Here is a 14,211-nt window from a genome sequence, read left to right on the forward strand (position 1 = left end):
GAATACGGCTCAAACTCATGGCAGAAAAGACACATGGAAATGCATGTTCAATCCCCGCGTGGTTCAGGTAGTCGGCTTAAGGTTGACTCAGCCTTCCATCCCTCCGAGGTCGGAAAAATGAGTACCCAGCTTGGTTTGGGTAGGTTATAAATAAATTACTTGAAAGCGCTGCGGAATAACTTGGAAATAACCAACAAGATTTATTTTTTATTATTTATTGTAACTAAATTTAAAAAAATAGGGATTTCTAAGTGTCCTTATTATACTTTTGAAGCTTGATCATCGGGTGTCTCCTATAAAGCTTTCATCAATTTCAAATGATGTAATTACTTTTTACTTAATTGGAATTTTCAAAGAAAAGCCATGCACGGTGGAGGGATATGCGGGCACTTATTAAATCCAGTTGTATACGGTACAATACTGTGATAGTATACATCATCTAGTGACATTGTTTTCAAATGCAAAACGGTTTTTGCTAAACACTGGCTATTAAGAAAAATCACTTGATCCTATTCCTGACAACAAACATTATATGTCAAACCTGCTACATGACGATCCTTCTATATGCATCTGATATCTGGGCTGAATCACTGAAATAACAGTTTGCCATTGTTAGTATTTTTCTATAATGCTGTAGCATTACAGTGAATGCGGGATTGCTCTGTGGTTTTTGGAACATTAATACATTTCTTTCAGATTGTAATTGTAGAAATGTGTGTGAATACCCAGCATTATATAGCCTGCAATTAGTCTAGCGCATGCAAGGTCTTAAAGGCGTATTCTTGGCTTTTACTATTGATGACCTATTACATCCAAGCTGAACACCAAACACCTCTTCAAGATTGTCCAAGACGTTGTCATCGTTGGTCAGGGCCGGAAGTATAATAATCTGTCTCCTGTTGCACTTCTGGTTTCTCATTGCGGTTAGAGCTGGAAGTGTAATTTAGGCATTGATTTCAGTGGAAGCGAAGCCTTTATTACACTTCCGACCCTGATCACTAATGACAACATCCGACCCTGCTGCACTGGCAGCGGGTCGGACAATCAGCGGATCGGCGGGGATTCCAGGCAGCAAACTCCTGCTGCAGGCATTCCTGGGACATCCTTGCTGTGTGTAGCCGAGCATCAACCTGATGGAAAATGTCTCTTGGAAGCTGCCATGGCTGCAGGATGTCCTGAACATATTGCTGAGCTGTCATCATCCCTCGTACCACTACTAGAGGTGACCGACTGTTGTATGCAATGGCCTCCCAGACCATCACACCAGCAGGGGGCAGTGTGCCACTCCACAGCAAAGGTAGGATTAAGGCACTCAGTCCTCGGTCTCCAGACACAAACATGACCATCATCAGTGCCCAAACTAAACTTGTATTTGTCGCTGAAGACAGCCCAGTTCCACAGCATAGTAGTTCAGTTTTGTTCTTCACGACACTACTACAAACAGAGACAATGGTGGATGTCAAAGGCATTACACATAATGGGAGCTGTGAGACCAAATTTCCTTCAGCCAAGTGCCTGGAAAAAGGTTCACACAGACACAGGGGATGTCACGATGGCGCCACCTGTCCTGGATGGCAAACAACAAAACAATTGGAGCTTCTTATTCTCGTTGGACAATCAGACAATCCCCACTACTGTTGAAGGTGCCGTGAGCCTGGTCGCCTTGTGTGCGTGTCCTCAGACATCCGTTGGTTCCAACCCCTTCTACCAGTCTGTCCAGAATGACGCACGTGGCGAGCACTTTGTCATTATGACCATCCAGCTTCTTGCATCCCAATAATGCGCCTCCTCTCAAACTCTGGTAACTGGGTTAAATCTCTTTGATTGCGTTGTAGAGGCGTCTAATGGTCAACAAGATCTTCACAAGTGGAAATAGAGGTCACTACACACAAGGAGCCTCTGAGAGCCTTTTTATAGGCCAGGGGTGGAACCACTTTTAGGGCCTCAGGTGGCAAGACTGTTCATCTAATCACACCACAACTCTAATCATTTGCATATCCGCCTGAGATGTAACTGCATGCCGAGTTTTGCAGTAAAACGATAACTGCTTCTAGCTGATTTTTTTTTTTTTACAAAGCGTGTATCTATGAGATTTCTTTATGTATTATTTAAAGTGGTTCTAAGCCAGTAATTCACTTTCAAGTTTGCAACCAACCAATCAGACATTAGCTTTAATTGCCTAATTTCCATAAAAGAGATAAAACTAGGTAATATTGGCTGTATTGGTTTACTGTAAATCTGCACATAAATTACATTTGTAATTAATAATTGTTAAAGTAAAACCGTTCAAATCAATATGGAGTCATTTATAGTCATTGGATAGGCCAGGGTAGCAGTGCACCTTTCCCATATGCATGCATGTTTGAAATTCATTTTTGCAATTTTCATGCATGATTTGCATTCGTTTTACATCCGTTTTTCACACATTTTCCATTGCTCTGCATTTCCTATTTTTTTTCAAGTGGTTCCGATAGTAACATGCACTAAAAACGCATCGCACTTGCATTCCCATCACATGGCCTGCGATTGTGATGTGCTTTTTTTTCACACTACCTTAGAAAATAATCGTAAAAAAATAGGACATATAGGTATTTTTTCAAACTTGAACCAAGCATGGCCGCTGAAGTGAGAACGGGGCTATCTGCTTTCTGCAGAAACCCTCTCTGCCTGAACAGCTGATCATTGGGAGTCCTCTGCAGCAGACCCCCACTAATCTACTACTGATGGCCTTTCCTATGAATAAGCCAACAGTAGTTCATAACTGGACAGCCCATTTAAGGTGCCTTTACATAGAGCGATTATCGCCTATAACAGTGAATTGGGTGACAGTTGTCCCGTGTCCACCACCGCTGAGGCCACTGACCGACGGCAATGGTCACAAGCAGTTAAAACGTCATTACTGCCTGCTTGCAAACAGAAGCCAGCAGGGGACTGCCTGCGCTTCGGCGCTGGATCACCGGGGCTGAGAACAGGTGAGTAGTGCTTCTTATTTTGTTTTATGCCATTTATAGGGCTTTTTAGATTTTTTTGCACGTCTCCGATAACCCTTTTTAAATGTATCACCTGCCACACAATCCAAAACCGCCTATTTTTGTTATTTTGTAGCACTGTATAATCTCTATTAACATGAATGTGTAAGAGTGTTTATGCTAATGATGCTAAACAAGTACATAATGTCATCTATTGTGATTTTATCCTTCAGACATACAATATTCTTCTACTTAGCTTATAGCCGGCAGAGTGGATCTCGGTTTTGAAATCTCATTACTTTTTTCTCTGTCTTTTACTTCCTTAGCAATTGGAAGGACTCTTATTCCTCGATACTTTAGCACAGTGTTTGAAGGGGGTGTCACTGATCTCTATTACATTCTCAAGCACTCCAAAGAATCATACCACAACTCATCCATCACCGTGGACTGTGATCAATGTACCATGGTCACTCAGCATGGGAAACCCATGTTCACCAAGGTAATAACAAAGCTGATTTCTTTCCCCATCTTTAAGAGTGATTGATTTTCCTTCTCTTGTAGTAATGTAACATTGCCTCCCTCACCAAATGCACAACTTTAATTTTTCAACAGAGCAACAAACTGTTTAATTTATAAATATTTGCTTTCCATTAAACAAAGAGGACGGCCATTACTCACTACGGTCCTCATGCATAACTACGGTTCTGACAAAAATATCAGTGTCGCCCATAGCAACTAATCAGATTACAGCTTCTTACTTTCAGGAAAGGATCGGGAATAAACAAAGTGATTGGAGTGATTGTTGTGGGAAACACTGCTGGGTTTTTCTTGGCATGGTGCGGCATTGAGTGCCATGGGTGGGCAGAGTTTTGACAGCATGCAGTTACCGTATTGCAGGACCCTACCCTAAAGGATAATTGTCTTTTTATCGCTAGTTGTTTAGTTTCTTGCAGTTTATAAGTAGAGGGAATCTGTCACTTCCGAACAGCACTGTAGACTAAGTTGTGGCGCTGTTTGGGGAGGAGAAAGGAAGCCAAGGGATGTATTTTTTATTCTCACTCGCTCTCCCGTTCCAGCACTGTCCCTTGTTAAAGGCTGCTTGTGGTCTGAAAATGTGATCGCTGTGCATGCACTCTCCCACAGAAGTCTATGGTAGTGCATGTACACAGCTTTCTAAAAAGAATCAGATGTTCAGACCGTGTGAGCACTTTATTGGGGGGACAACGCGGGAATGGGAGAGCAAGTGAGCATAAAAAAATACATCCCCTGACTCCCCGTCACATCCCTGAACAGCACCATAACTTAGTTTATAGGGGACAGCTTCCCATTAACTTATCTGAAGTCAGCTCTCTGTGTTTTGAGCTTGTGATGGGCACGTGGTCATACAGAGCAGATAATCTGGGCACTAAATGCTACAGTGTAAATTATGAAGTAGCAACATAGTAATCGCCAAGATACTAATGTGATGGCAGAAGGTCAGACTACCTCAGACTTTCTTTACAGTTTTGGCTATCACACAGCTAAGCTTCTGACTTCTCTGTATGATTATGTCTTATGGCTGTGCATGCAAGGCATCCCAGAAATATTGATGAACTGAAACACATTTGCATAGAGGAATGGTTTGAAATATCTCATCAATGCTGTGTCAATCTTACAGTATTTCTATCTATCTATCTATCTATCTATCTATCTATCTATCTATCTATCTATCTATCTATCTATCTATCTATCTATCTATCTATCTATCTATCTATCTATCTATCCATCTATCCTTATTTAAATTCAGATGCTGCAAGCCTGTGCCAACCTAGTTCAGTTTTTGATTGAAAATTGAACTAGTTTTGAGTGAAACTGCATTCAGTCTACAGGTTGAATGCTCGATGAGACAAATACATCAACAGCAGCAGCACAAATCTCTCTGGTAGTTTGTTACAATGTGTTACAATGTATCAGTCTGGAGTTCAGGCAATTAAGACTTCTTTCACACCTGCGTTAGGGTCAGTTCAGGGTTTCCGTCTCTCTGCTCCATTTTTGAAGGAGAGAAACTGAAATAAAATTGATAAAAAAGCAACCGTTTTTTCCCCCATTGATTTCAATAAGGTTTAAAAAAACGAAAAGCAAATGGAAAGGCTTCCGTTTGCTTCCATTCCGTTAGATGTCAGTTTTTTTGGATGGGAAAATAGTGCTCTTCGTTTCTTTTTAAATACTGACAGCGGCACTTAAATCCCTCGAACGGTGTTCGGGGGTCCTGTACAGCCCCTGCGAGGAGATCGCAGGGAGCCATGTAGATGTCATGGCAGCCGGGGGCCTTCTGAAAGCTACCAGGACTGTCTTGGCAGAATGCCTATCAAGCCATCCCCGTGGGGTGGCTTGATAGACTGCCTGCCCGATCGCAGTATGATGTAATGCTATAGCATTACATCATACTGCAGGAGCGATAAAAGCATAATAAAATAAGACACAATAAAAGTTACAAAAAAAACAACCTTTAGCCATATTTACAATAAAAAAGTCTAAATTATAAAACAAAACACATATTTAGTATCGCTGCACCCATTAAAGTCCAATCTATCAAAGTAATGCATTACTTTTCCCGTACAATGAACGTTGTCAGAAAAAAAAATTAAGAAGGTCAGAAATGCGCTTTTTTGGTTACCCTGTCACCAAGAAAAAAAAGCAAAAAAAAAAAACGATCAAAAAGTCATACATATTCCAAAGTGACACCAGCGAAAACTGCAGGACAATTATGTCGATGGAAAAATAAAAACGTATTGCACGCAGATGATGGCGGCAAAAAAATGTGACTTTGAAAAAAAATAAAAGTAGTACAGCAGAAAAAAAACTATATAAGTTTGGTATGTTGGTAATCGTACAGACCCATGGAATAAAGTTATCAGGTCATTTTTGTTGCTGTTTGTGTGCCATAGAAACAAGATGCACCAAAAAATGGTGGAGGTTTTTTTTTCTTCTCATTTTACGCCATTTTTTAAATGTTTTTCAGTACATTACATGGTTCATTAACATTGAAAAATAGAAATTGACCCACAAAAAACAAGCCCTCATACAGCTACATCAATGGATAAATAAAGAGGTTAGGATTTTTTTAAAAGGGGCGAGAAGAAAACGTAAACGGAAAAAAAAAGGGCCGCGTTATTATGGGGTTAAAGGGGTTTCCCATTTTTACAAAACTGGAAAAAGCTTAGGATAGGCCACTGAAAAGGTTTCTAAGAATAAGCAACCGATGATCTGTCCTCAGGATAGGTCATAAATAGTTGACTGCCAGGGGGTCCGCGGCTAGGGATCCTTTGCTTATCAGCTGATTGAAGTGCCAGCAATGCTCGGATGAGTGCCATGTCCACTTCAGTCCATACCAAGCACAGTGCTGTACTTTGTATAGTGGATGTGTCTGGTATAGCAGCTCAATCCTATTCACCTGAATAGGAATGAGCCGCTCTCAGGCCATGTGACCAATGAATGTGGCATCACAGACCAGAGAAGAGGCCAAGCAGCGGACCCTGCTGATCAGCTATTGATGACCTATCCTGAGGAGATGCGTTTTTTAATGTATATTTTGCACATGCACGTTTTGCGCAATTGCACATGCAAAAAAGTACGCAACGTTGCGCTCAGCTATTGGAATGACCAATTAGTTTCATGAGTGCAAAATGTTCTTTTTCCCTTCACAAATGCTGCGTATTTTTCTGCATTGTGCATGACAAATACATGCATGCGAACAAATTAATTGAAGTCAATGTGTTCTATTTTCTGTGTGGCCCAATTTACACAAGCATATTTGCACATGAACAAAAGGTGCGCCATGCGCAAAACATAGAGCCCATTGATTTCCTTCAACTGGCTCAATAGAGTTAGCTGACATAGTTTAGCAGTGCTAGCCGCTGCTAAACTCCCTCTCCCTCCTTTTGATGACAGCTCCCATTGGCTATGGGAGCTGCCAGCTGATCGCAGCCGAAAGATAGGGCAAGACCTATCTTTTCCAGCCACGTTATAACATCATCCAGCGCATTTTGCCGCAGATTTCCGGGCCTTTTTACGCAACTATTAATGGCCCATGTGAATGAATGCATTAGAATCCAATGCTTCACATGGTTGCAATTTTTTATCGTAAAAGCGCTCCTGAGAATAAGGCCTTAATGGAACAGAGTTACTCTGCACAGAAACACCAGGCACAGCTACTACTAAAGGTACTGGTATACAATGAAGGAAGCAAGCACTGCTTCTCTCCCAATCATCTGATCAGCGAGAGTCTCGCCCCACCAATAGGCTATCGATTTAGTAATATCTGAGAAGCCCTTTAAGCTTTATTTAAATAAAACCAGAAAACCTCGTTAATGCAATATGTGTAAAAACTCATCTACATGCCCAGAGTCCTAGAACTGCTATTATTAGATTCCCTTTCGCCATCATATCTTTTTAATTTTGTTCCCTCCACAGCACTATGTACTGATACACTTATGGGCCAGCAGGGAAGCAGTTGGCGTGATTAAGAGTAATTAAAGAGAGTCGGACCAAACTGCTCAACCAAGATCATGAAGTTAAGCATTTAACACTAAACATGAACCTACAGCCACTCCTGAACGCCTCCGCAACACAAGTGGATCCCCGCATAGGAGAAAGTAACATGCGTGCTCCTTCCTCCTGGGATAATGTGTTACTCCCTCCCAGACATATTGCCATGTACACAAGCCAAATGATTTACAGTTGGAGACCTTCTAACAATGAGCCAGGCATCTCCCCATCAGACTATACTACCGCATGTACCAGACCATTAGCTGCCCAGCCCTGCTATGGGTTAAACCATTCCATTCTACAGTATATCTGCTAGAAAACTAAGCACTCCTCCGACTTCTATGGTCAAATATTGGTTTTCCACCTTTATTATATAGACTACTCCTTACTAAGCTCTTATGTACAAGAATACTTCTTCTACTCCCCAATGTGCAATCCCTATTAAACTCTGCTGTCCTTAAGAAAAAGTAAGTGAACCCTTTGGAATGAGCTGGATCTCTGCAATGATTACTTATGAAATATAGTCTAATGTTCGCTAAGTCACAATCATGGACAAACAAAATCTAACTAAACTAATAACATACATATAGTTGTACCGCTCATGTCTGTTATTGGGCACATTGAATAATAATCAAGAGTGTAGGAAGAAATAGTAAGTGAACCCTTGAATTTATAAACTCATAGATCTCTGTAAAGCAGCAATCACCTCCACCAAATGTTTGCTGTAACTGCAAATACGATTTGCACAATGTTGAGGAGGAATTTTGGACCATTCCTTCCTGTAAATATGTTTCATTTCATCATTATTTCTGGGATGCCTTTTAGCAGGCTAAACGTCAGCAATGACTCTTATCAGCGCCGCACATTGAGTTCTAAACCGGGATACCGCTGATACTATTCTTTCAGCAGGTATCATGATCAGACTTCTCAGCGATAGCTTCGAGAACAAAGCAGCTGCCTGCGCTCCTGCTGTTCTCGGAGCTATCAGCAGTATCCCGATCCGCCTTTATTTACACTGTAATAACCTCTTAAGTAGCTAATTAGCTACTGGATGGCTGTCCTTACATTCTCCTGTAATATGCTTTTATACACCTTAGAATTCATTGTTCCCTCGATGATCACAAGTCGTCCAGGCCTTGGGGCAGCAAAGCAGCCCCAAACCATTATGTGTTCTCTGTCATGCCTCACAGTAGGGATGTCTCATAGTAGGGATTGTCTCATCTGTCAATAGAACATTTTCCATTAATTTTCCCAGACAGCAATTAAGAAAAAAAAACTCTTATGTTCTAAAAGTAATAATAGATATGAGTGTATAAATTTGGCATTGCCACATTTGTACTGACCCACAGAATGAAATTAAGATGTCACACTAAAAACAAAGGCCAAAAAGCAATAGAGCAACTGTGTACTGTTTTCCATTTCACTCTACTTCCTCGGTACATTATGTGGTATAGTGCATAAAACTATTATAAAAAATACAGCTTATCCCACATAAAGCCAGACCTCGTACGGCGATGTCAGCAGACGAATAACAAAGTTACAGCTTTTGAGAAGTGGGGATTGAAAACGGAAAAATGTGAAAAACTGCCGGCTTTTAAAGGGTTAAAACTGAACTGTTATGTCCTATGAGCACCATAAACTAAGTTTATGGGCTCATAGAACAGGCGTCGCGGAGCCGGGTGCTTTTTATACTTGCTTGGCTCCCGCTCCTTCGCTGCTTGGTGCATTGAGCAGACTCATCTCTGCAATCAGTGCAGAACGTGAGATGTAGCAGAGTTTGCTATGTTCAATTTCGCTAAGCTATTGTTACTGTTTTTTAAGCCTTTACATACTGGTCTCTGTGTAATCCTTGTGACTGTGAAGGGACACACACACAGAGGGACCCATGTAGTCCCTGGTTTCATTTGTCATAGGGACCCTACAGATGAAACAGTTCTAAGTGATCCCCTTCTAAAGCTGGGTTTTTGCGCATAATACTGTACTTTTTGCGCTGGTTGGGCCATTTCACTGGGCATGAGAAAAAAAAAAAAAGGATGACACATAGATCACACATGGATGCAAATATCAGACACGTGCAACATATAGGGATGTTACATGGGCATGCACGCACATTAAAAGTAGTCTAGTTTTCACGCATCAAAGTCAGACACGGTCATGTGAATAAGGGCGTATTCACATGGGCAATTTTAACGTGCAAGAGAGAACTAAGACCCATGAAAGTTAATGTGCATATTCACGTGTGCAGTTGTTTTCACGGATCACGGATCTGAGTAGAATTGCGCCTTCAAGTCAATTGGTGCGTTTAAAAAAAGAACGTAGTCACATGGTATGCAAGTGCTTTTTTTTTTTCCGCGCACCCATTGACTTGAATGGGCGTTTTAAATTGCCTTAATTGTTCCACCTTCCTTGGTAAGAGACAGCAAGACCACTTACGGCCCATCAAATTAACTATTAGGGCAGACTCACACGAGAGTGTTTGCACGCCTACTTGCATGCTCAATATGCAGAGAATATTACCAATTTTTATGGCCTCATACATATCACTTGTTTTTGAGCATGTATTCCACGTGCACAGAAAAAATGCAGCATGCTCTATTTTTGTGTGCATTTGCGCACAAAAGTGCCCTTTAGAAGTCTATGGGAGGTGTGCAAGTGCACACTCAATTTCCCGTGCAATTGCTTAGGAATAGGAGATAACTCAATACCCTATAGATAGGAGATAACTTGTGATCTTGGTACAACCCCCTTAGGCCACTTGCATATAGTTGATTTAAAAATTGCAACTGAGATTTTCGTGTGTAGCGCCCTCTTCAGGTCAACCCACAGATCTTCAAGGGGATTCAAGTCTGGGCTCTGGCTGGGCCATTCCAAAGCTTCGGTCATTCTTTTGAGGTACGCTTTTGGTCATTGTCATGCGGAAAGGTGAAGTCATCTTCAGGTTTTTAGCCGAGGCCTGAAGGTTTTGTGCCAGAACGGACCGATATTTGGAACTGCTCATAATTCCCTCCACCTTGACTAAAGCCCCAGTTCCAGCAGCAGAACAACAACCCCAAAGCATAATGCTGCCTCCACCTTCCTCACTGCGGTATGGGGGTCTTCTGGTAATCCGCAGTGTTGGCTTAGCACCAAACATACCTTTTGGAATTATGGCCAGAAAGTTCCCCTTCAGTCTCATGAGACCATAACATGTTCTCCTGCATACTTCTGGCAGACCTGATGGAGGTTTTGGCAAAACATGGCCGGGCTTGGATGTTTTTCTTAGAAAAGGCTTCCGCCTTGCCCCTCTCTCCCACAGCCCAGACGTATGAAGAATACAAGAGCATTGCACTACACAACCAGTACTTGCCAGAAACTCCTGCAGCTCCTTTAATGTTGCTGTCAGCCTCTTGGTAACCTCCCAAAACAATCTTCTTCTGGTCTTTTCATTAATTTCAAGGGACGTCCAGTTCTTGGTGATGTCACTGTTGTGCCAAATTTCATAGAATCCTAGAATGGTAGAGTTGGAAGGGACCTCCAGGGTCATCAGGTCCAACCCCCTGCTCAATGCAGGATCACTAAATCATCCCAGACAGATGTCTGTCCAGCCTTTGTTTGAACACTTCTATTTAAGGAGAACTCCCCACCTCCCATGGTAACCTGTTCCACTCACTGATCACCCTCACTGTCAGAAAGTTTTTTCTAATATTTAATCAGTGTCTCCTCCCTTTCAGTTTCAATGTAACCACTTCTCTCTGACATCTTCACTGTATTCCCTGGTATATGTAATGTCTTGGAGATGTTTTGCCCCCCTCCTCCTGACTGACACCTTCAGACCCTTGTGATGTGTTGTTGCTCCTTACGGCTTTTGTTGAAAAATACAACTAAGTAAACGAGTGTAAATGTGATTGGCTCATTGTGAGCGCAGATATAAGAGGGCGCTCGCACTTCTGCAACCACATTAAGTTTTATTTTTATTTTTATTTTCCGCCCCGAAATCCATCAGTCTGTTTTCCCGTGGAACGGTACAGATAGCGGGCCGCACTGAAGGGGCAAATAAATCTGAAAAGATTCGCCTTGGTCGGATTTTTTAACATGACAAAAACCTGGTATTTTACCAGCAGTGTGTAGACTTGTTATATCCACCACCGTATATGCCGGACAGATATGATAACAGACAATATGCAGTTTAGTTGACGGGCAAGAGGCAGGGAAGGGTTAATCCACTATCGGTTGACTAAAGAAATGTTCTTTTTTTCCGCTTTTTTTTTTTCGCCTTTACTCGGTCTAGTCTGGAGGGAGCACGTGATCCTCTGAATGACTGCCAGCCTCTTTCTTGTTGATCCTCCGGAGACCATCTGTGCTGGGGGCATTGATTAGAGTGTGTCTGCTGGGATTACATCTTTTCTGTTGCCATGCCAACTAATCAGCTGATTTTCGGTTGCCATGGTAACAAAATGTCAGAGCTCAGCGTACGGCAACATGAATTCAGCACAACACAAAATGTTTTCTTAATTGGAGACCCTTTTGATTTTCGGATTCTTTCTCTCGCACACGTCTTGAACACGAGGGCGACTTTACATTAAAAGTCGACATAAATTGTGGATCTTATAACACGTCGCTAAATAAAAAAAACATTCGCCTCTTAGGAAAAATGAAAAGCAGCCTGCTAGTGCGGTTTACAGGCAGCCCGGTATTTTATGGTGTGAGTCTGGATTTGCAGTTTTTTGGGGGGTTTTTATTATACATTTAAGTGATTTTTTTTTGCTTCTATTTATTTTTTTTCTTCTTTTACTAAAATAAGACGATCCCGTCGCGGCCGCATTCTTAGCGCTATACAAGAGATGTGTTTCTATAGTCTCCCAGGCTCTTATTATACAAATAGATTATAGTCAGTATGGGACATTGACCCCTGACCTCCGCGCCGCGCGTTCCCAAGACGCTGTCGAAAGCCGAATTTGTGTAGTAAACCTTGAAAATTAATCAGCACTGCAGATAGGTGAAAACTTTTTTTTTCCCTGTTCCCTCCGACTTGTAAATAGCTGACGCCGTACTGTACTACAGAATAGGATGTCCTGCCCTATTAAGGCTTATTAAAAATGCAGCACTAAGAATATAGGAAATTAACGTCCTCTGCTCAGGAGTAAGCGGCAGACGTCCCCCGCGCCTAAAGAGTTTAATTTCATTTATTCTTTATATTGCAGAAAATTAAAAATTAAACAAAAGTTTTCTAGAAAAAAGAATAACAATAGTTTTTTGTTTTTTTTTCAAATTTACGATAGATTTATCTTTTGATTATTTTTGTCACTTTGTTTAAAGGGGTTGTCGGGGAGAAAAAATATTTTTTTTACAAATGGGTCCCCCATGGCAAAACATTATAAAGGAGCTGATACTCACCTCTCCCCATGTGTCCTCCGCTGCTGAGTCTTTTCTCTGACGTCATGTTTGCAGGCTGCAGCAGCCAAGGATAGAGCTTAGTGGTGTTGTTGGCTGCAGCAGCAGGTTTATGGGATGTCAAAGGCTGACTGCAACCAGTGAACAAAACAGCACAGCGGAGACCTAGAGTGATAACAGGGACATGAGGGGAGCAGGGAGGGTGAGTATCAGCTCCTTTGTTAGGTTTCGCCATGGAGGACCCGTTTGTAAAAGAATTTATTTTAATCCCAGACAACCCCTTTAAGGTTATATTGGAAGCCACTTGTCAGCGATTCTTTTTAAGTTCCTTTTAAGGGTTGTTTCGCACACAGGACGCTGCAGAACATTCCGCTGTCAAAATCCATAGGGGCTAAATGTGGGTTTGGCGCAAATTGAAGGCAAAGTTCTGCCATTTTCAGTCCTGTATCAAACTACGCATATCAGCCATGCATATCAGGGTAGCTTCACAGCAGGTTACGGGCAAAAACTCTCGCCGTAGCACAGTGTATTTACGAAAAAACGAGGTTAGAAGAGGTACATCATCTGTGTGTTGTGCGTGTGCCTGTGCATAGTACTGTACTTTTTGCGCACGCGAGACCAGTTTACACGAGTGCGTGATGCGCTATTTCTGTGAATTTATTGGCTAGACAACCTTTCCGTGGATTTTAATGGTTATTAAAAGCCTAATGAGCTCCTGGTGTCTTCTTATTCCCTGCGTTCTGCGCATTCTCATACCCTTCCCCTTGCGTATTTTTGCACCTCCCGTAGACTTCTATGGGACTTTTGCTGTGCAAAGTGCAGAAAAATAGAACAGGTCCTAGTATTATCGTATTATTGTAATCAATGGGTTCTATTCTCTGTGTTTGGTGTGCAAATATTTTCCAATTCTGACAAGAAAAGAAATTGACAGCATGTAATTGAATATGAAAAAAATGAAGAAGCGACACAATAGGCACAGAACGCCCACCCAAAATAAGAAAGCAAACATACATTGTATTAACAAAACACACTACAAAGCAAACAGAAAACCATAACAGCCCGCAGAATATGGGGCAGAACGACCTGTGTGATCTATAAGGATGGTACAAAAAATCAGATTAATGTTATACTGACTAATCCCCCAAAAAGAAAATATATACATAGCATCAAATATCCCATAAATACATAAATACAGTCTAGAAACAACACTTACACCAAAACTAAAATAGTATATAAAGAATAAAATGTAAACAAGAAAGTATAATAAATCATATTAGTAACAAAATATGACGTCCAATATAAAGAAAAATAATTGAAAACATTTAAAAGTACCTAAAAATCCTGA

The 14,211-nt window shown here is 41.4% G+C and overlaps 1 protein-coding gene across 3 annotated transcripts in view; it reads left to right on the forward strand.

Annotated features, from left to right (window-relative positions):
- LDB2 (LIM domain binding 2) overlaps positions 1-14,211 on the forward strand; it is a 346,526-nt gene that overhangs the window by 242,990 nt on the left and 89,325 nt on the right. For all 3 annotated transcript variants that reach the window (XM_066573253.1, XM_066573254.1, XM_066573255.1), the window contains exon 3: positions 3,296-3,468. In XM_066573253.1, the coding sequence (XP_066429350.1) occupies positions 3,296-3,468 (173 nt within the window). The remainder of the gene's footprint in view (positions 1-3,295; positions 3,469-14,211) is intronic.

Source organism: Eleutherodactylus coqui, chromosome 7 (assembly GCF_035609145.1).
Source record: "Eleutherodactylus coqui strain aEleCoq1 chromosome 7, aEleCoq1.hap1, whole genome shotgun sequence".
NCBI classification, from domain to species: Eukaryota; Metazoa; Chordata; class Amphibia; order Anura; family Eleutherodactylidae; genus Eleutherodactylus; species Eleutherodactylus coqui.